The 18,897-nt window shown below is 52.8% G+C and overlaps 2 protein-coding genes across 6 annotated transcripts in view; one reads left to right on the forward strand and one right to left on the reverse strand.

The window, feature by feature from the left end:
- Positions 1-3,316, forward strand: part of DONSON (DNA replication fork stabilization factor DONSON) — an 8,222-nt gene extending 4,906 nt beyond the window's left edge. Inside the window, exons 6-10 of the mRNA XM_041402151.1 lie at positions 58-204; positions 1,026-1,130; positions 1,459-1,657; positions 2,509-2,709; positions 2,816-3,316. Of these exons, the coding sequence (XP_041258085.1) occupies positions 58-204; positions 1,026-1,130; positions 1,459-1,657; positions 2,509-2,709; positions 2,816-2,953 (790 nt within the window). The 3' untranslated portion in view covers positions 2,954-3,316. The remainder of the gene's footprint in view (positions 1-57; positions 205-1,025; positions 1,131-1,458; positions 1,658-2,508; positions 2,710-2,815) is intronic.
- A 1,340-nt stretch (positions 3,317-4,656) lies between these two features.
- The window catches only part of SON (SON DNA and RNA binding protein), a 36,910-nt gene continuing 22,669 nt past the window's right edge, over positions 4,657-18,897 (reverse strand). For 3 of the 5 annotated variants that reach the window (XM_041402147.1, XM_041402146.1, XM_041402150.1), the window contains 6 exons: positions 17,107-17,217; positions 16,501-16,617; positions 9,556-9,703; positions 7,121-7,189; positions 6,931-7,046; positions 6,077-6,858 (listed from right to left, as the gene is read on the reverse strand). In XM_041402147.1, the coding sequence (XP_041258081.1) occupies positions 6,241-6,858; positions 6,931-7,046; positions 7,121-7,189; positions 9,556-9,703; positions 16,501-16,617; positions 17,107-17,217 (1,179 nt within the window). In that variant the 3' untranslated portion in view covers positions 6,077-6,240. Of the gene's footprint in view, positions 6,859-6,930; positions 7,047-7,120; positions 7,190-9,555; positions 9,704-10,457; positions 10,538-16,500; positions 16,618-17,106; positions 17,218-18,897 lie in introns of those variants that run through there. The other 2 variants (XM_041402148.1, XM_041402149.1) reach the window with 2 other exon arrangements.

Consider the following 18,897-nt stretch of genomic DNA (forward strand, 5'->3'; position numbering starts at 1 on the left):
AAGGCCGCGGCGGGGGGACGGGCCGCGGGGCAGGGCCGGCGCGCCGCCCGCCCTTCACCGCCGCCTCTCCCCCGCGCCAGGCGTGGAGTTCTCCATGCCTCTGCTCGAGGAAAGCCGGGCCAGGAGGCGGGAGAGCTCCGAGGAGAGCGCGGGAGCGGAGACGGCCGAGGGGCTCGGAGGGGGCAGCACTGTGGAGGACGCGGGGTGAGTAAAGGAGTCGTTGTCACAAAGGGGTGGGACCGTCCTTAAACGCCACCTCAGAGGCCGTGAGGGGTGAGTAACGGAGTCGTTGTCTCAAAGGGGTGGGACCGTCCTTAAACGGCACCTCGGAGGCCGTGAGGTGTTAGAGGAGCGAGCATTCGGCCGGAGCTCAGAGTAGGCACAAGTGTCTTCGTCAGAAGGCAATATAGAACTTTCTAGCCCAACAGGCAGTTGCCACAGGGTTTATTTTGCATTTCTAACCTATCACCTTTACTTCTGCTGCACTGTGGATACTTTAATCCAATGGGTTTCTAACTCACATACACACACATGCTTCTGTTATAACTGCTAAACTCTTAGTTACTCTGTGCATCCTCACCCTTACATTATAAACCCTTCACCATTTTATCAATAGCTCACATGCACACACATGTTTCTATTATAACTGCTAAACTCTTGGTTACTCTGTGCATCCTCACCCTTACATTATAAACCCTTCACCATTTTATCAATACAGTTTTGCACTTTCTTAAGGCATATTCTTACATCTGTAGAAAATAAGTTTATGATTTTTCTGCTTCATGTCTGTCCTTTGTTCTTAATATCTGTTATTCTACTTAATAATGTACTTTATTTTTACATCAGTCCAAGCTCCTTGCAAGGCTGCAGATCAAACCCTCCTGAATCTGTGGAAGTTTCTATCTTTCCATTTCCCACAGTTGTGCAGTGCTGGAGTTCAAGGGCATCTCCAGGCTCCTGCACAGTCCATTTGGAAAACCTTCCTCAGTGGCACTGCCCTCCTAACGCTGACCCTGTGTCTCCAGGGAACGAGCTCACAGTGATGATGATGATGATGGAAGCTTCTCTTGGCTTGAGGAGATGGGAGTCCAAGACAAGGTGAAGAAACCAGATACTATTTCTATCCAACTGTATCCTTCCTTTGATCTTCCAGATGTGTGACACTGGGAACCCCTGCAGCTGTTACAGTGCATTTCAGTTCTGTAGAAGTTTTTGAGAACTGCTTTCCAAATATGAATCCTCACGTTCCTGCATGTTGTTAGATACTGCATTTTCTTTCTGGTCACTTTGCAAGTATTTGAAGCCAGGATTAAGACGCTGCTTAATATCTGAAGAGCAGATCTGGGTGGGTGCAAAGCTGGGTGGGGTCTGGTTTTGAGGACTTCGGTCAGATGGGGTGTGGGGGGGGCTCACAGCTCCAGCTTTTTGCCGTGGCTTTCCTTTGACTCGGCCCCCCAGGCGCAAGGAGAAGCACGAGGTGCGGGTGGATCACAGGCCCGAGTCGCTGGTGCTGGTGAGGGGCAGCCACACCTTCACGCTGCTCAACTTCCTGATCAGCTGCCGCAGCCTGGTGGCGGTGGCGGGGCCGCAGGCGGGGCTGCCCCCCACGCTGCTGGCCCCGGTGGCCTTCCGGGGCGGGACCATGCAGACGCTCAAGGTGAGGGACGCGGCTGGCTCCGGGAACGGGGAGGAAGCTGTTCCTTCCCCAGGGGAACACACCCTGGCTTCGTGTCATTTCCTGAGCCAGGATTTTGTCTGCAGGCACAGCGTGTTCCTAAATCCCTACAACATCCACTGAGCTGCCATCCCAGCGTTCCCTTCCCTCTCCTCCTGAGGGACAAGAGGCTGTGCAGAGCTGCCCAGAGGGAAAATGGTTGTTAAGAGATTCTCCCCAGATCCGTTGGGGTCTCAGACTATCCCAGCCCCTTGCACGAGGAGCCCTTGAGCCACAGGAACATTCTGTTCCTGCAAGGAATGGTTTGGGTTGGGAGGGACCTTCAGGATCATCCCAGTCCCTGCCATGGCCAGGGACACCTTCCACTATCCCAGGTTGTTCCCAACCTTGTCCAACCTGGCCTTGGAAACTTCCAGGGATCCAGGGGTAGCCACAGCTGTGCCAGGGCTTCCTCACCCTACAGCAAAGAATTTTTTCCCTATATCCAACCCGATTTTCTTCCTAGTAAGAACAGGATCCACTTGTTCCACCAGAGTTCATCCTGATTTTGTGCACTTCCCAACCCCTACAGCATTCCTGCAGTCCAGGGGGTAACATTTTAGAGTTACAGGGACACTGAAACCTCATGCACTGCGCAGGGAGTGGCCAATTCCGAGAAGCGTTCCTGTTTTCAGTGGGGCTGTGGTGAGAACCGCCGGCCGTGCTTTGTGCAGCACTGACATAAAAAGGGCAGGAGATCTTTCCCCTTTTCAATGCCTTTATTAAAGAGATTCAGCTCAGGTGGGGAGAAATCGACGGGTCGCGCCCACCTAACGGCGCTGTTGTGCCCCCAGGCTCGGACTGTCAGCGGCCGTGCCCGGGCGCCGGGGGGCTTTGAGGACGTGTTCAGCCTGGAGCTGCTGGGGCCCGTCCTGCCGCACGCCCTGCACGCCCTGACGCTGGTGCTGGGCCCGGCGCAGCGCGGAGCCTTCCGCGCCCTGCTCAGCGCCCACGAGCCCAGCGCCGCCTTCAACACCCGGCCGGCCCCGCCCCAGGTGAGCGCACGGCCCGCAGCCCCCGGGGCTCGTCCTGCCTCGCTCCCCCGCGGGATCCAGCGCTGCTGGAGCGGGGATCCTCACTGCGTGTGTGTGCCCTCCACAGGAGGATGTGCAGCAGGACCTCTCTGCCTGCGGGCTGCATCCCAAGACTCTGGAGCAGCTGAGTCAGTGTCCGACTCTGGGGAAATCTTCCATCCGCTTGCTGGAGATGAAGGACTACGCCTACACCTGGAAGGCCTAGGAATGCTGCTGGACACTGCCTCCCAGGGCTGCAGGTGCTGGGCTTGGGGCAGGGCAGGAGGGACAGCCCACGGAGCTGCTGCACGGGAACACTTCCAAGGGCTTTGAAGGAAAGGAGGGGAAAGGCCTTGGACAGCTCCTTTTTTATTGTAGAAAAGGTTTTTTAAATAAAACGTGGTTTTATTGGTCTGGTTTGCCCCTGGCAGGTCACTGTTCCCCACGCACACGCACCTTCTGTTCCAAGCATGGAATTTCTGCTCCTGCTTGGGGCAGGAACTCCTAACCAGGTCAGAACTAGAACCCCCCCAGGGCAGGGGATAGGAACCAGATGAGCTTTAAGGTCCCTTCCAGCCCAAACCTTCTGGGATCCTATGGATGGGTGGAATGCTTGGCAAAACCCCTTCCCAGACTGTTCACAGCCCCCTGCCACCCTCAGCAGCTGCACCTTGGTGTGTGGCACCTCTTGGGTTGGGTCATCTTCGAACTCCACAGGGAGGAAAGGAGGTCAGAGCACCCCAGGGCTGCTCAGCAGAGCTCCCACAGCCACCCCGGGCTCACAAAGCACAGCCTGGAGGGGAACAAGGGCAGGAATCAATCGGCTGCAGCACCTGAGCAGGAGGAAAGGGTGCTCAGGCCTTGGCAGGGGCTGCCCAGGGAGCTTTGCAGTGCCCATCCCTGCAGGTGTCCCCTGGGGGTGGCACTGAGTGCTCTGGGCTGGGGACAAGGTGGCCATGGGGCACAGCTGGCACTGCCTGGGGTGGGAGGGCTGTGCCAGCCCCAGGGATTCCATGGATCAGAGAGGAAGAGGAGAAGGGTCTGACCAGGTGCTCTGAGTGTTCCCAGGCCTTTTGGGGAGTGTGTCACTTTTCCACAGCTCTTGGCTGAGCACATTCCTGCAGCAGGGAATGCCACAGCTGAGTGGGAAGTAGAACCAACTCGTGTTTGTGCTGTCCAGCCATATTTCTGTAATCTGGTGTTCCTTACTGGAAGTGAAGCCATGGGCAGCAAAGCTCAGCTTTCCCTGCCGGTGCCCCTGGGGTCTGGGATCATCGAGGAAAGGCACATGGAACACGGAGCAGCCCCAGCAAAAGCTTCCTCTGCCTCCAGACCCTTTCTGTCCCCAGCAGGAGCAGTGTCCTGCCCCAGGGATCCAGCAGGGATGCAGCTCTGCTGGAACTCTTGGTGATTAATCGTGGCTTTGCAGAAGTGCTGTGACCTGCCAGCCCCAGGAGCAAATGCCAGCAGTTCTGGGATGCAGGGCTGTTCCTGGAGGATATGTGACTCCAAGGAACACACAGCCCCCCAGCTTTAAGCCATGAAATCCAGACCTTTCTGAGGATTTTACAAATGGAGTCTTTAGTGGGACTGGATTTCTCTTCTGCTGGGAGAGAACTCAGGTCTTTACCTTACGCATGGGAAACAGGGATACAGAAAAAAGAAGTAAACAAGTACGGGGGGGTTGTACATTCCCAAATTTGATCGTGTCCAGCTGTGAAGCCTGAGCAGGACTGGAGAGAATCCTCAGCAGCTGCGAGCTCTGAGCTCTGCCAAGCCACTGAGTGCTGGGAGCTGCTCCCGGCCCGGGGTGGAGCCAGACACCCCCAGCCCCCCCAGGTGCCTCCCCCCACGTTTCCTGGGATTTCACACCTCCCCAGCAGTTCACAGGACAAGCTCCACACACTTAGTCAGAGACCGAAGGCGAGATGCCAAAGGGAAAAAAGTTTAATTCAAGACAACAACGTCCATGAAATGAAGATCAACTGAAGCATTTTCGGAGCGCTTGGACAGACTCAAGAGGGGCTTTTCTGTCTCCAAACCAACCCCGACTCCCTGCTGCACAGGAAACACCAACCCTTGTCCCTGCAGAGCAAGGAGACGCCGCGTTCCGTGACACCGACGGGATCCACACGGCTCCAGGTACCAGGAATTCCTCAGCTCCATGGACACACGGCCAAAGGGTCCCTCACGTGAGGCCTGAGCAGCCTGGCTGGGTTTGTCCTGTCCCCAAACCCAGCTCAGGCTCACACCTCACCAAGACTTGTCTGGGACAAGCGCCTGAGTGACCCCAGGGCACAAATCCTGGCAGCCTGCTCCTAACTCGGATCCCTCAGGGAGGGTGCACTGCCCCTTCCAATCCCACGTGCACACAGATCAAAGATTAATGCTTCTTAAATAAAAAATAAAATAAAAGCAGGAAAAGCTTCCTACATCCTCTCTGCTGTCCAACTGCCCGAACTCTGGGTCAGGCTCCTTGAGGGCAGAGGATCCTTATGGGAACATTTCATCCCAAGGAGTTATTTCGGAACAGTTCAAAGCAAACACAACCAAGCAGAGCTGCTCCTGCCACCCCCGTGGCTGTTGGGAATCCTCACAAAGCCACTTCCCTATCGTGTGTTTCTTGCAGAAGGCGTGTTTAAATTCCCGTTTCCTGGCTTGGGATCCGCTGGAATTACTGTTTACTGACCAGGGGTGAAGATTATGAACTTGTGCTGCTTTATTGACCAAGTTGGGTACAACAATTGAAGCGTCATTCTACCCCCTCCCTCCCCCCAAATCCAGTTGTAGATTTGTTAAAGAGTTTAAAATTCACATGAACCACAAATCCGTACAATCGGCATCAGGCAGTGGATTCACTGGTTGGGAAGAGCAGCCCCAGCCCCCTCCTGGGGCCGGGCGGCGTCGGAGCCTCCGCGTCCCCCCGGTGGCACCGAGGGGCAGAGCCCGGGCACGGCCCCCGGGTGTCCCCAGCACCTCCCCGAGCCCAGGGAACTCTGCAGCCACTAGAAAACTCTACCAAAGGGTCAACGCTCTGCCAGGAGAGGAACTGCACGAGCTTCAGCCAAGGGTCTGGATTTCTGATGCCTCCAGAGTCTGTCGTCCGATTTAGTCGTTTAAGAAATAATTACATCACTAATGTAAACAATATAAACATACCAAAAACTAAGTATGATTTAAATACATTTGGATGGTACAAAAGAAAAAACCTGCGGGCGCCTGTACAGTTTTTACAAGGTGGGAATCGCCGATGTATTTACAACGTGAGAGGGGCAAACACCATTTCTTGTGCAGAGTAAAACGCTCAGAACCAGCGTCCCAGTAAAGCCAAGCTTAGCGGTGTGAGGCACTCCTGAACATGGTGGTATTGACCATGCTTTCCTTTGGTACGAGTCCCATGGCCTGCAGCGCCGCCGTGGCCGCCGTGGCTTTCGCGTGCTTCTTGTTAAGGCTGGCAAAGGTGGGCCTGTACTCGTTGCCATTGACTCTCACCTGGCACGGGGGAACCAGGGGTTAGCGAGGGGGCCGTGGCTGCCCCAGGCACAGTCTGGGCAGCTCCTTTTTAGGGACACAGATCCCCTGGCTGCCTGTCAGCACGGACATTCCACGGGATCCCACCGTGCTTGGCGTTGGGAGGGACCTCAGAGCCCAGCCAGTGCCACCCCTGCCATGGCAGGGACACCTTCCACTGGCCCAGGCTGCTCCAAGCCCCAGTGGCCTTGGGCTCTGCCAGGGATTCAGGGGCAGCCACAGCTGCCCTGGGCTTCCTCTGCCAGGGCCTGCCCACCCTGCCAGGGAACAATTCCTCATTCCCAGGATCCCATCCAGCCCTGCCCTCGGGCAGTGGGAAGCCACTCCCTGCATCCTGCCCCTCCAGCCCTTGTCTCCAGTCCCTCTCAAGCTCTGCTGGAGCCCCTTTAGGGCCTGCAAGGAGCTCTGAGGTCTCCCTGGAGCCTTCTCTCCTCCAGGTGAGCACCCCCAGCTCTCCCAGCCCGGCTCCAGAGGGGCTCCAGCCCTGGGATCCCAGAATAAAGTGCTCCAGGGACTCGGTTTGGCCTTTCCAGGAACAGGACTTGCACGTTCCAGCACCGAGACGGCTCCACCATCCTCAGCCAGCCCCGTGAGGTGTTTCTATCAAACAGAAACATGGATTTCACCCCTGGCACAGGGAAAGCAGCACAGGGGCAGGCAGCCCAGACCCACCTTGAAGATGAAATGCTTGCGGTGATCAGGCCCACTGTCGTCCACCAGCACGAACTCGGGGGGCGTCCACCTCCTCTTGTTGCAGATCTCCATCAGCGCAGACACCGGGTGCTTCCCTGGCACACAGACACCCCAGGGTCAGTGCCCACCCAGCCTCTGGCTACTGCATCGTTCCAGACAAGAGCCTCACCTGAAAGATCCTTCATCACCACGTAATGGCCGGACCTCTTCTGGGCCTTCTCTCCCACAGCAACAAGCCCTGCGAAGAACACAGGCACGCTGACATTGCCCATTCCCCTGAGCCATCAGCACAGCACAACCAGGGACCACAGGGGACACCTGGAGCTCCACCCAGCTCTCAACCCTCCACCCTGTTCCATCATTCCACTCAGCACATTCTTCCCAAGGGCTCCAGGAAGACTCTGGAGCAGCCGAGAGGAGAAAACTCCGAGCAGCCTTACACAAGGCAGAGAACACCTGGTTTTCCACGGTAACCTGGTTTTCCATGCCCTCTTTGGAGAAACAATCAACAAGGGAGACAGTGAAGAACATTCCCCTACTGTGCTGTGCAGCCCAGAGTCACCCCCTGCCTTCAGTCTGCCCCAGACAGGAGCACAGGAACCATTCCCATTATCCAGAGATGTCCCTGTGTCCCCTCCTGCCAGGAGTGACACCCCGGATTCCGTGTGCTCTCTGAATTCACAGGGTTCCAGCAGCCCAAGCTGGGACCTCCATCCCACCAGGGAACAAAGCAGCAGAGCAGCCCCAAAGGGCTGCAGGGAGCACAGGCTCTCCTGTGCTCCCTGGCAAACACCAAAGCTCAACACTGTTCTTCTGAAAATCTCACAAGACCAAGAAACACACTGAAGAATTGCCAGAAAAGTCTGAAATTCCAGTGACAATCCACCAGAGAAACTCAAGCTTCTCCCCGTGGATTTTGCCACTCTCAGACTTCAACCTTTCCATATTCCTTTGTTTCTTACCTCAGGTTTTCCTGCTGTGGCTTTGGTGAATACAGACAGGGAGATACTGCAATTGCTTCCAGTGTCTTCCTGTTCCTTCAGCTTTTTTTGGGTGGCATTTGGGTTTCTTTTGCTTTACAGGAAAATCCTTCCCTCCTTACCAGATATTCACCCCAATATTCCTGCAGCTCCTAAGCAGGGCCTTTCCAAGGGGCATGAAGCCATCAGAGGCAATCCCTGAAGGAAAGGCTGAGGGTTTCCCCCCTTCATGGAGTTTTAAACCCAAACCCAACATGGGATTCTCATCCTCCTCATTAAACTGTCTCCCTGCTCCTGAGTCACTGACACTCCACCTCCTGGCTCTGGGACCTCAGCTGGGAATTTCAAACAATCTGCAGCCTCCTGAGTCACTTCCTGGGACCAGGAATTGTATTTTATTGAGGGCTGGTTTATATTTATAAATGTATATTTATTAAAATATATACTTCAATAATTATTAACATATAAATTTTAATATTCAGAAAATAAAATACTTTTTTTCTACGTTAAAAAATGTCTAATAAGTTCCTTACAAACCAAACCAAACCTCCTCCTCCCAGGCCAGGAGGAGCCCCTGTGCCACTTTTGGGGTTTCATTTCTTTCTTTACACAGAAAGGTTGTAAAGAAAAACATGTGAGGGGTTTGGCCATTCCAAGCTCATTCTGAGCAGTGACAAAAGCCAACACAAGTCCTGAAATCCCAGGATCTCAGAATGGTTTGGGCTGGGAGGGACCTTAAAGCCCATCCAGTGCCACCCCTGCCATGGCAGGGACACCCTCCATGTGCCAGGCTGCTCCAAGCCCCATCCAATGGCCTTGAAATGAAAATCCTGAGTATTTCCACCCCTTGCTTTGAGCTGGGATTGAAGGTTCCTGGTGCAGAAGAAATCTTTAGAACAGCAGGAATGTGTCCCACAGTCAGTGTGGAGTAGTTTTGTTCCATGCAGAGCAGAATAATTAAATTAGAAATCCTGACTGCTCAGTTTTGGATTTAAAGCAGTCAGAAGCTGGAGAGGTGTTTCAGATGGAGAATCTCCCTCAGCACCCAGCACACAAACCTCAGGGGCCAAGTGAAGGAGCAGCACCACTGGATGGTTCTGCTGCACCAAGTGAGCTCTCCCCTGTGGCCATGGACAGGAAACCATGGAAAACAGGGGAGGTTTCCAGCTCAAGTGGAGGCTGAAGCTGCCTCTGGAACCAGCCCTGAGGATGAGCAGGGATGCCTTCAGCAGGATCAGGCAGGAGATGAACAGCAGGGAAATGAGGGACAAAAAGAGGACCAGAATCCCCAAGGAAGCCCCAAAGCCCTGAGTGTGAGTCAGTCACAAAGCTCAGCTTTGGGGCTCTCAGCTCTGTCCTCACCCCTCTGTAAAACTGACCCCACTATTCCATTTCTATCCCTGCTCCTGCTCCAGCCACTTTCTGCAGAGCCACCACTGCAGCTTTTCCACAGGGACAAAGCTTTGGACTGATCCCAGGCCTTGGCAAACCTGAGGTGAAATCCCAGAATCTGTTCATGTGTCAGAGAAGCCACCCAGGCAACACCTCCTGCTTCCAAGGGCTCTGCCATCCCCAGGCAGCTGAGAGGAGAGAAGCCACAGGGCATTTCTGGGGCAGGACTCACCTTTTCGATCTGTCTTGAAGTCCACCATGATGGGCTCAACGCTGCCTTCCTTGTTCTTCCCAAGCCCTTCTCCTTCTCTCCAGCCCATTTTCCTCATCAGCTGAGCTCCCATTCCTCCAGTTACAGGGGCTGCTCTTAAGAACTGATCCTATCCAGAAAAAGAGAAGTAAAACAAGGCCTAAAGTTAGCGCTGTGATTTGAAGTAAGAAGCGGGAACTTCCAAAAAACGTTTCTAACAACTTTTCACAGACTCAATTTAAAAAAAAAAATAAATAAATAAAATAAAAAAAATCCACCTGAGCTCTGTGGATTTTTAGCCCAAACCAGTGCGCGGAACCCGGAATTCACGCGGACACACGAGACACAAATCAATGTTTGGCAAAAAAAGAACAACTTAGGAGAAATCTAAGGTGATCCCAAAGTGGCAGTGACCCTTGGCAGACAGATGTGTTTAACCAAGCGACAACCATCCGGCTCTAAAGACTCTGCTCTGATCCCAGAGATCTCCTCAGCTCGGGAAGTGGGAACTGATCCCGGCACGGCTGTGCCAGGGGCACCTCCTCGTCCAACAGAACACAAGCACATTTAGTCATGACATTCACAGGCTGTTTAGGCGGATTTAAATCTTAAAAAAAAAAACCTCTCCCCACCTGATTCATTACACAGCAGTTGCACATTCAAGTTCTACTCTGAAATTCCACATGGAACAAACAGGTTTTGCTTTCCCCTCTCTTTATTTTAACGGAAAAAGGCGCTTGGCCCCCCAGTTTAGCAGCAGCAGTCGTCACATTCTTTCAAATGAGCATTAACAAAAGTTGTTAAACGGTGAAAGCTTATCAACAGAAAGTTTAAACATCTGCTTTGATGTAAAGAACTGTAAAAACTCCTTAAATGTTACGTACCTAGGCCTCGCTGGCCGCAGTGTTGTGAATAGTAGGGCTGGCACTGACCGTGGCAAGAAGGCGGCTACAAGGATTTGACCCTGAAACAAGTTTCCATATAGAGGGGTGAAAGTTCACAGGTTATTCTGTGAACCATCATCTCTCGTGCCCCCCCGCTGACCCCAGAAGCAAGGCAAGCATTTCCGTGAGAGCAGGACCTGCTGGAGCCCGGCGCGGGCTGGCTCGCTGCCCGGGCGCGCCCGCGCCGCTCTCGGGGCTCTGCTTCCTCCGGAGCTGGGCTCGCGGCACAGGGACTTCCCCGGAGCTCACAGAGTCACGGACGGCCTGAGCTGGAAGGGACCCATGACAGCACGGAGAGCCCAGCAATCCCAGCCTGGGCATCCCTGGCAGCTCCTGGAGCTCAGCGCAGGCCCGGGGCTGTCGCACTGCGGCACCGACGTGTCCCTGCGTTCCCAGGGCTCCCGGGGGCCGCCGGCAGGGAGCAGAGCCACGGGGCTGGGATTCCCAACACGCGTCTGCGTCCGGCCCCCGCGCTGGAGGCTGGCAGAAGTGTGACAGGAAAACCTCACCGGAGGCTGTGCCAGGAATGATCCCAATCTCTGCCCGGGCCAGGAAATCCCTGTCTGGATCCGCACGGATCCACGTGGCTGGAGGAGCAGAGCTGGGGCTGGCGCAGAGCCAGTCCCTCAGACGCAGCATCCACACCCCTTCCCTCAGTTCCCACTCCCTCCTCCCGTCTTCTCCAGGAACATCCTGTAGGAGAAGCTCCCTCCAGGCTCTGGAGCTGGGCTGGCTCCTGCTGGAGGGCAGGATTTTGGCTCCCTGGCTGTTCCAGCACCACGGGGTGTGTTCAGTTCACAAAGGACACAGCGCAAGCTCCTGCTGAGGTCACTGCGGGCTCACTCGGCTTTCCCAAACGCCTGGACACGTCCTGGCTCAGGGCTGGAGCAAGGACAGAGCAGAACCAAAACATCCTGCTCCTGGTCAAAGCCCTGAGCTCCTACAGAGGAATTACCAGAGCCTGAACAAACTGCAGAAACTGGAAACAGGAAGTTCTAGGTTCCAAAGGGCTGTTTGTTAAAGCACCCCTTCCGTGGGAGAATTCGGGATCCTGGAGGGAAACTGCAGCAGGAACTTTGTGCTCACTCTTCAATGTGATCGACAGAGCCAGCACAACAATGACTTACACATTTATTATTATTAATAATAGTTATTATTAATAATAATTCCAGAATACACAAATACTTGTGCCTCCCACCAAAAGGCTAGAGGAAGGAATTCTGGTACCAGTGGGAAAGGAGCCAGGAGAAGCCCCCTTGGACTCGGGTCACTGAGGAGGCAAAGGTCTGCAGCAAGGAGAAAGTTCCTGCATTTTCATTCTGGTGGGTTTTTTTCCTTTTAATAATAAAGTGAATGCAAACCTCTAAAGCCACCTGTACATTGTATTTTTTTGTAGTTCAGTAACAGGCGACTTCCCTCAGCCCATGATTTAATGAGTGGGGGTAAAACTGCTGCTGGGTTTGGAACTCACTGAAAACCATAGAGGCAACAGAAATGTTCACTGAAGTGGGGAAGCAAGAGGCACAATTCTTCTCATTTTAAAAACCATCCCAGGGTGAGTCTCCCAAAAACTCCTGAGCAGCTCTGGACCTTTGCAGATACAAATTAAAGGGGATGGAACACAAGAAGCCCCAGGTTTCTGAGCATTTGGTTACTGCTGTCAGAACTAACTCATTATTTACAAAACCATTTCTCTTTCATTCACTGGTCTTAATTCGAGGGAGCCTGCAGGACAATTTGATACTTTTTTCCTCGTATTTTGAGCTCTAAATTCCATGAAATTCCACTTCCATTCTGCCAACACATGGAGACACTCAAGAGCCACATTCTTGTGTCAGCACTTGCTTTAAAGAGAAGGCAAAACCTGATTCCTTCAGAGGCCTTAGAGCAGTTTTAATTAACTTTCTTGCTGATTCTTCAGGCTGACTCTTTGGAGCAGCAATTTAGGAAGCAAAGACAGCAAAGCCTTGAAGGCAGGGGGTGGCAGTTCAGGGCAGGACTAAAGGCTGAACTCCAAGGAAGTTCCAAGCTCCAGGAGGAAGCATCACTTGGGAAAAACTTGTGCCAGGCAGCAGAATTTCCCATTAAATCCCAGCATCTCCTGAGTGGGAAGGGACCCACAAGGACCATCCAAGTCCAGCTCCTGGCCCTGCACAGCCCAACAATCCCTGGCTTCCCTGGGAGCTCCAAACACTCCTGGAGCTCTGGGCACGATCTGCTCCCTGTGGCACCTTGCAGGGATCCTGAGGAAGGGAATTTGGGCTGGGTGCTGAACTGGAAGATGCTCTGGCCCTTTCAGCAGCAGTCCCAATCCTTCCCACAGACAGGAGCAGGAATCCCTTGCTGAAGAAGCCCAGCAGATGCCTCACAAGCCCTTTGCTCCTGCAGGTGCTGCTCCCAGCTTCTGCACAACAGCAGGGAAAAAGGGATGGCTGGGAAAGAGAGCAGCAGTGTTGAGATAGTGTTTGCTCCTAAGCACCTGCAGGTGCTGCTCCCAGCTTCTGCACAACAGCAGGGAAAAAGGGATGGCTGGGAAAGAGAGCAGCCAGTCCAACAGAACTCACCTCCTATGGAATCATGGAATTCCAGACTGCTTTGGGTCAGGAGGGACCTTAAAGATCATCCAGTGCCAGCCCTGCCATGGCAGGGACACCTTGCCCTGTGCCAGGCTGCTCCAGCCCCAGTGTCCAGCCTGGCCTTGGGCACTGCCAGGGATCCAGGGGCAGCCCCAGCTGCTCTGGGAATTCCATCCCAGCCCCTGCCCACCCTGCCAGGGAACAATTCCTCATTGCCAAGATCCTAGTGAGCACAGAGCTGCTCTGCCCTGCTGCCAGGTGAGCCAGGCTCCCAAGGAAAGCTCCTTGTTCCCAGCAGGAACACCAGCTCTGCTGAGGGCAGCCACAGGGCTCAGCTTCCCTTCCACCCTGAGAGGAGCTCTGCTCTGCTGTGCCTGCAAGAATGGAAGGGAGGTTTGCACTTTCCAGAACTTTCTGCACCCCAGGGATCAGCACAAGTGAGTGACCCAGCAGCTCCCCAGGGCTGCCCCTGAGCACAGCCCCGGCTCTGGGGAGCAAGTTCAGGCTCCAGAATTGAGCTGATAAATCCAGAACCAAGGGGTGAGTCTGGGAAAGGGGGAGTAAACAGACCTCAACAGAATTTGCTTGGAAAAACAAAAAATGTTTGACCACTTGCTCTGACATTTCTTCAGCAGCACAGTGTGTTTAGAAGGAAAAAGGGAATAAAAATAGAAGCAACCTTCAGAAAAATGAGTCACATTTGTGAACTGATTACACTGATGGTGACAAACTGAAACAGAAGCCACTTTTTCAAAGGGAAAGGTAAGATTGTTCATAAATTTTTTAAACCTTACACCACATCATTCTTTTATGGACCCTGCTCAGGCCCCTGCACAAAAACACCAGGAATTAGTCCAGGAATTAGAACATAAACCTCATTGCTTAGAGTCCCAACCCCAGTGCTCCACATGAAACCCTGCAATACCTAATTCCCAAACAGATTCTGAGTCTGGTTTGAGTGCACATTACCTCTCCAGAGTCACTGGGAAAGGACAAGAAAAGGTGAAATCCACGAAATGCAAAGTGAAGGCAGAGCTCAGCAAACAAGTTCCCCAAGTCCCTGCTGAGCCACTCTCCTGTTCCAGCTCCCTGGTGTTGAGGTGACCTCTGTCACACCCAGTGCCTGTGCTCGCTCTAATTCCTCCTTTCCTGACACCCAAATGGAGTGGCTGCCACAGGCTCAGTCTGTGCTGACGGTCACAGCTCCAGCCATGGCAAACTCCAGAGGGAAATGCCTTCAGCAAACAGCCTCAGCCAGAAATGTGCACTCACTCACAGACACAACATCCCCCAAGGATCTCCACAGCCCTGCCTGCAGACAAAAACCACAGAAACACAGAACACCCCGAGTTGGAAGTGACCCGTAAGGATCAAAGTCCAACTCCTGGCCTGAGTGAAAAATACCACATTTTTTCATGTTAAGATACAGTTTTTAGGCCAAAAAGGGAGCACAAAAGGGAGCACAAGCCTGACTCAGTAACTGATCGTTGTCACACAATTTCAGGTAACACACAAGCAGTACTTTGCATTTCATGGCTGGTTTGTACTCCTGTCCCAGAGAAAGAGAGCATGGACTCAGAACCACGTGCCTGCTCCTTCCTGTGAAACCCTCCTGCAGCCACAGCAGGACTCCACACGAAGCTGTGTGAGGCTTTCCCAGCCCCACCATTCCTGGAGCCCCAGGGCACTTCTGAGCAGCTCTGGCAGAGCAGGAGAGCAGCTGAGGAATGCCAGGGCAGGGAGAGGACTTTGCCCTCGCCTCCCTCACCCTCCAACTCCTCCTGCTGCCAGCAGGAGCCTCTCTGTGCCCAGCCCCAGAGCCTGCAGTGTGACCACAGCACTTTCCCAGCTCTGGGCAGGGCAGGAGAGCTGCTGCTGCCTCACTGATGCCCAGATCCAACAAAATGTTTCAACACTCCTCTGCTCCTTGCAGCAGTTGAGTCCACAAGCACAGACCACACTCTTCTCCCATTCTCTTCCCTTGAAGCATTTTATTTGGCTTGTGTCTCGTTTTTTTGGCTGTTATTTTGGTTTGTTTAGTAGGGCTGCTTTAAAGCAGATCCCAGAGTGAAGCTGGAGGACAGGTAAATCACACCTGGCCCTTTCCACTTCACCCTTGTGAGCAGCCCCTCCTGTCACTGCCATCACAGGAGACCCCAGGGAGGAGGTTTGGGAAACAGCTGCTCAGAGCTGCTCCCTTTCCAGGGCCTTGGGAACCCATTCCAGGTGCTGCAGACAGGGAGAACCCTCCCCTCACAGCCCTGCTGATCTCCTTCCCAAGCTCCCCCGTGGAAAAACTCCTTCCTCACCAACACATCCCTGTGCTTCACAGTTTCCTCTGCCAGGAACAAGGATTGTCTTCATCAAAGGCAGCATTTTGCTACAATCTCAGTTGTTCATAGTTGTTAAAATCAGACTTTATCATGCACATTCTGCATTAACACTGGCAAGATCCCAGAAGATTCCCATCTGGCCAGTGACTCAAATCTGTGTTCCCTGGCTCTCTGCACTGCTTGGCTACATGAAGTGGAATAAAAGTTAGTGAATCCTGGCAAAAAAAATGCTTCTATTTTCAGGATATTGTAATTCCAGACTTTTGTGTTCAGCTGACACCAACTTTTATGGAAAATTCCACCTAAGCCTCAAATCTGACCTCCCATCTTGGAGGGTGTCCCAACCCAATCTGATACAGACTCAACTGCAGCACCTGCCACACTGACCAGCTTAACTCCTTATTCCTTGTGCCTGGAAGGTGGATGCTGCTCCAACTCCTCAGATCTCCTTCCTGCCAGAGCACCAGATCAGTGTTCACAGGCAAAGGTGCAGCCTGAGTAACTGAATGCACAAACACACGGATGGAGGACGCACCACACCCCAAAATCAGCCACAGCAAGAGGCAACTACTGCACTGTATCTCAACACTATCAGAACGAGAGGAACTTATTAACTGCAACTCCTGCTTTAATCCTCCACATCTCTGGCTCCCAGAAAACCCTGGTGATGCAGAGAGAGGCAAAGGAGCAACCAGAGGGAACCGAGGCAAACTCCAGCGCAGTTTGGGACTCGGTTCGCCGAAGCCGATGCCAAAAGCTGCTGGATTTTGACAACGCCAAAAGCTGCTTCCAAACAGCAGCAGGATGAACCCTGCCTGACGTGTGCCAGCGCCAGGGAGGCAGTGAGGGACGTGCCACTGCCAGCACAGCGGCACCAGCAGCGTCCTGTCAGCGGCAGGCTGCGTCTCGGCGGTCACACCTCGCCGGTGACACCCAGGGACAGGGACTGAGCCCAGCCTGCTGCACCAGGCACGTGCTCTGCCACAGGGTAAGGCACTTGTGGTGCACTGTGCAGTCCTGGACTGCTGGCAAGTGTGGTCACTGCTGAGACAGCAGTGCCCGTGTCACTTCTACCTTTCGGATCCACGCCTGGGGCCCGCTGTTGGTGAGCTCGTCCGAGGACAGGATCTGCGCTCCGGTGCTGCCCGTGAACTGCCCGGGGATGGAGTTGGACTGAGCCCAGGCGTCGATCTGCAACGGGAAAAGCCACACTGAGACCAGCAGCAACACCTGCACGTTTCCCTCTGCACCTCCCTGCTGCCCCTCAGGAATTTTCACAGCGTGTTGTTGGTATTTGGTGTGTTCAGTGATACTCAGATGAAAGCATCTGAACGGTCACCTTGAAACCTGAGCTCCCACTCCAGCGAGTTCAGGGTCTCCTTATCCCCAGAACTGCTGAATCCACTGTTTTGGAAAGAATTACCTACATCTGTGCTGTTGAACTACTACAAAATTTACAGAAAATTACATTTGAAACTATTTTTCAGAGTGATTTGGGTGCAAACATGGAATACACAAAGGAGCTCATCAAAACTCAGTGTTAGGAAGTGCAAAACTTTGAAACACTGGCCCACAACTGGGTTTCCAAACTTAAACAGGAGAGAAAAACCAGTTGCCATGAAAGGAAAACAGTGATTTGCCTCAAGCTCCCCAAAATGCTGCTGAAAGGCCCCAGCTCACCTGCTCCTGTGCCCGGTTCAGCATGCACATGGCCTCCAGGTCAAAGGAGTTCTCATTGAGCCTTTTCTGGGCCACTGCTCTGTCGTTCATGGCTGTGGTTATGTCCACACACTAGGAGGAAAAAGAGCATTTGTAAGAACACAGCAGAGCACAAGAGTGTCCACCTGAGCTGGGAAAAGCTGCTGGAGGAGCAGTGCTGCCAAGTGGGGTTACAGAGTGAATTGTTGGTTTGACAAAGAAAAAGGCAACGTGATGGAAATCCTGGGACTACTTAAATCCACACAAGATGGGTTTTACTGAACAAAGACAAACCTGCATTTAAACTTAAACACTCTGGTAATTTAAAACCACCTGCATACACAAAATATCCAATGACTTATTATCTAAGAACTGTTTGTCACAAAAAATTCTGGTGTGTAATAAACAGAGAAGCATTTTACTGTTCAACGAGATCCTAACCAACAGAATTAAATGAAATTTAACGCAATTTAACTAAAAATTCATACAGAGCTGTTCACATGAGCACTCTGTTAATAAGTCATACTAAAGCTTGTCTGTATAAAGAATTCCAGCATGAATCAGATGCATTCCACAATCTTTAGTGTTCCGAATTTTCATCTTCAGCCTAAAACAGAAGGGAATGAAGACGGGGAAGGGGCTGGAGACCCAAGAGGGGCTGAGGGAGCTGGGAAGGGGCTGGAGAATTGCTGAGGAGCTGGGAAGGGGCTGAGCCTGGAGCAAAGGAGGCTCAGGGGCCCTTGTGGCTCTGCACAAGTCCCTGCCAGGAGGGGACAGCCGGGGGGGGCGGGCTCTGCTCCAGGGAACAGGGACAGGAGCAGAGGGAACGGCCTCAGGCTGGGCCAGGGCAGGCTCAGCTGGGCCAGCAGCAGGAATTTGCCCATGGAAAGGGTGCTCAGGCCTTGGCAGGGGCTGCCCAGGGAGCTTTGCAGTGCCCATCCCTGCAGGTGTCCCCTGGGGGTGGCACTGAGTGCTCTGGGCTGGGGACAAGGTGGCCATGGGGCACAGCTGGCACTGCCTGGGCTGGGAGGGCTGTGCCAGCAACAGGGATTTGGGGATTCCTGAACACCAGTTCAGTTTCAGAAACTGAAACTCTTAAAATTGACTCAGCTGAACAAAACACTGTTAAACCACAAACCCTGCCCCAGGAACCTGGTCAAGAATTCAGTGAATACTGAAAGGAAGAGACAGATATGAACACCTACAACAAACACAGGAATTGCTTTTGTGCTCCATTAAATCTGATTTTAAGATGGATTTTTTTTTTTTTTTTTTTTGCTGGCGTTTAGGACAAAGGTGTTTCTACTGGGAAGATCATTTCTGGAATATCTGGCATTGACTAAACAGAACTAAAATCCTACAAGTCCCAGGTATCTATGGACTGAGTTCAGCGCTTATTTCTTGTCACACAGAACACAAAAAAGACATAAGAATTAAAATATTATGTAACACCCCCCTCACACAACAGCATGGTTGTAAAAATGTCTGTTTCAAATGCACACTGGCTGAGTTTTCAATTTTCTCTCACACATCTAAAATAATTATTTAACGTTCTGTTTATGAAACTGGTCCAGGAGATAAATAAAAGTTCTTCTACTCACCAAAAGTTTCAATCCAGCAATACACAAAGGCATGGAAGCAGTCCATGAAAGCACAGGGGACCACTGCCATGCTAAAGAGGTGTGTTAGTGCTTTACCGGACTGGGGCCTAGCAACACTCCCTGCTGGGTTAATTCCCAAACACTTCTCCATTCTGGAGACCATCAGGGCTCT

This window comes from Onychostruthus taczanowskii, unplaced genomic scaffold (assembly GCF_017590055.1).
Source record: "Onychostruthus taczanowskii isolate IOZ18803 unplaced genomic scaffold, ASM1759005v1 scaffold194, whole genome shotgun sequence".
NCBI lineage: Eukaryota > Metazoa > Chordata > Aves > Passeriformes > Passeridae > Onychostruthus > Onychostruthus taczanowskii.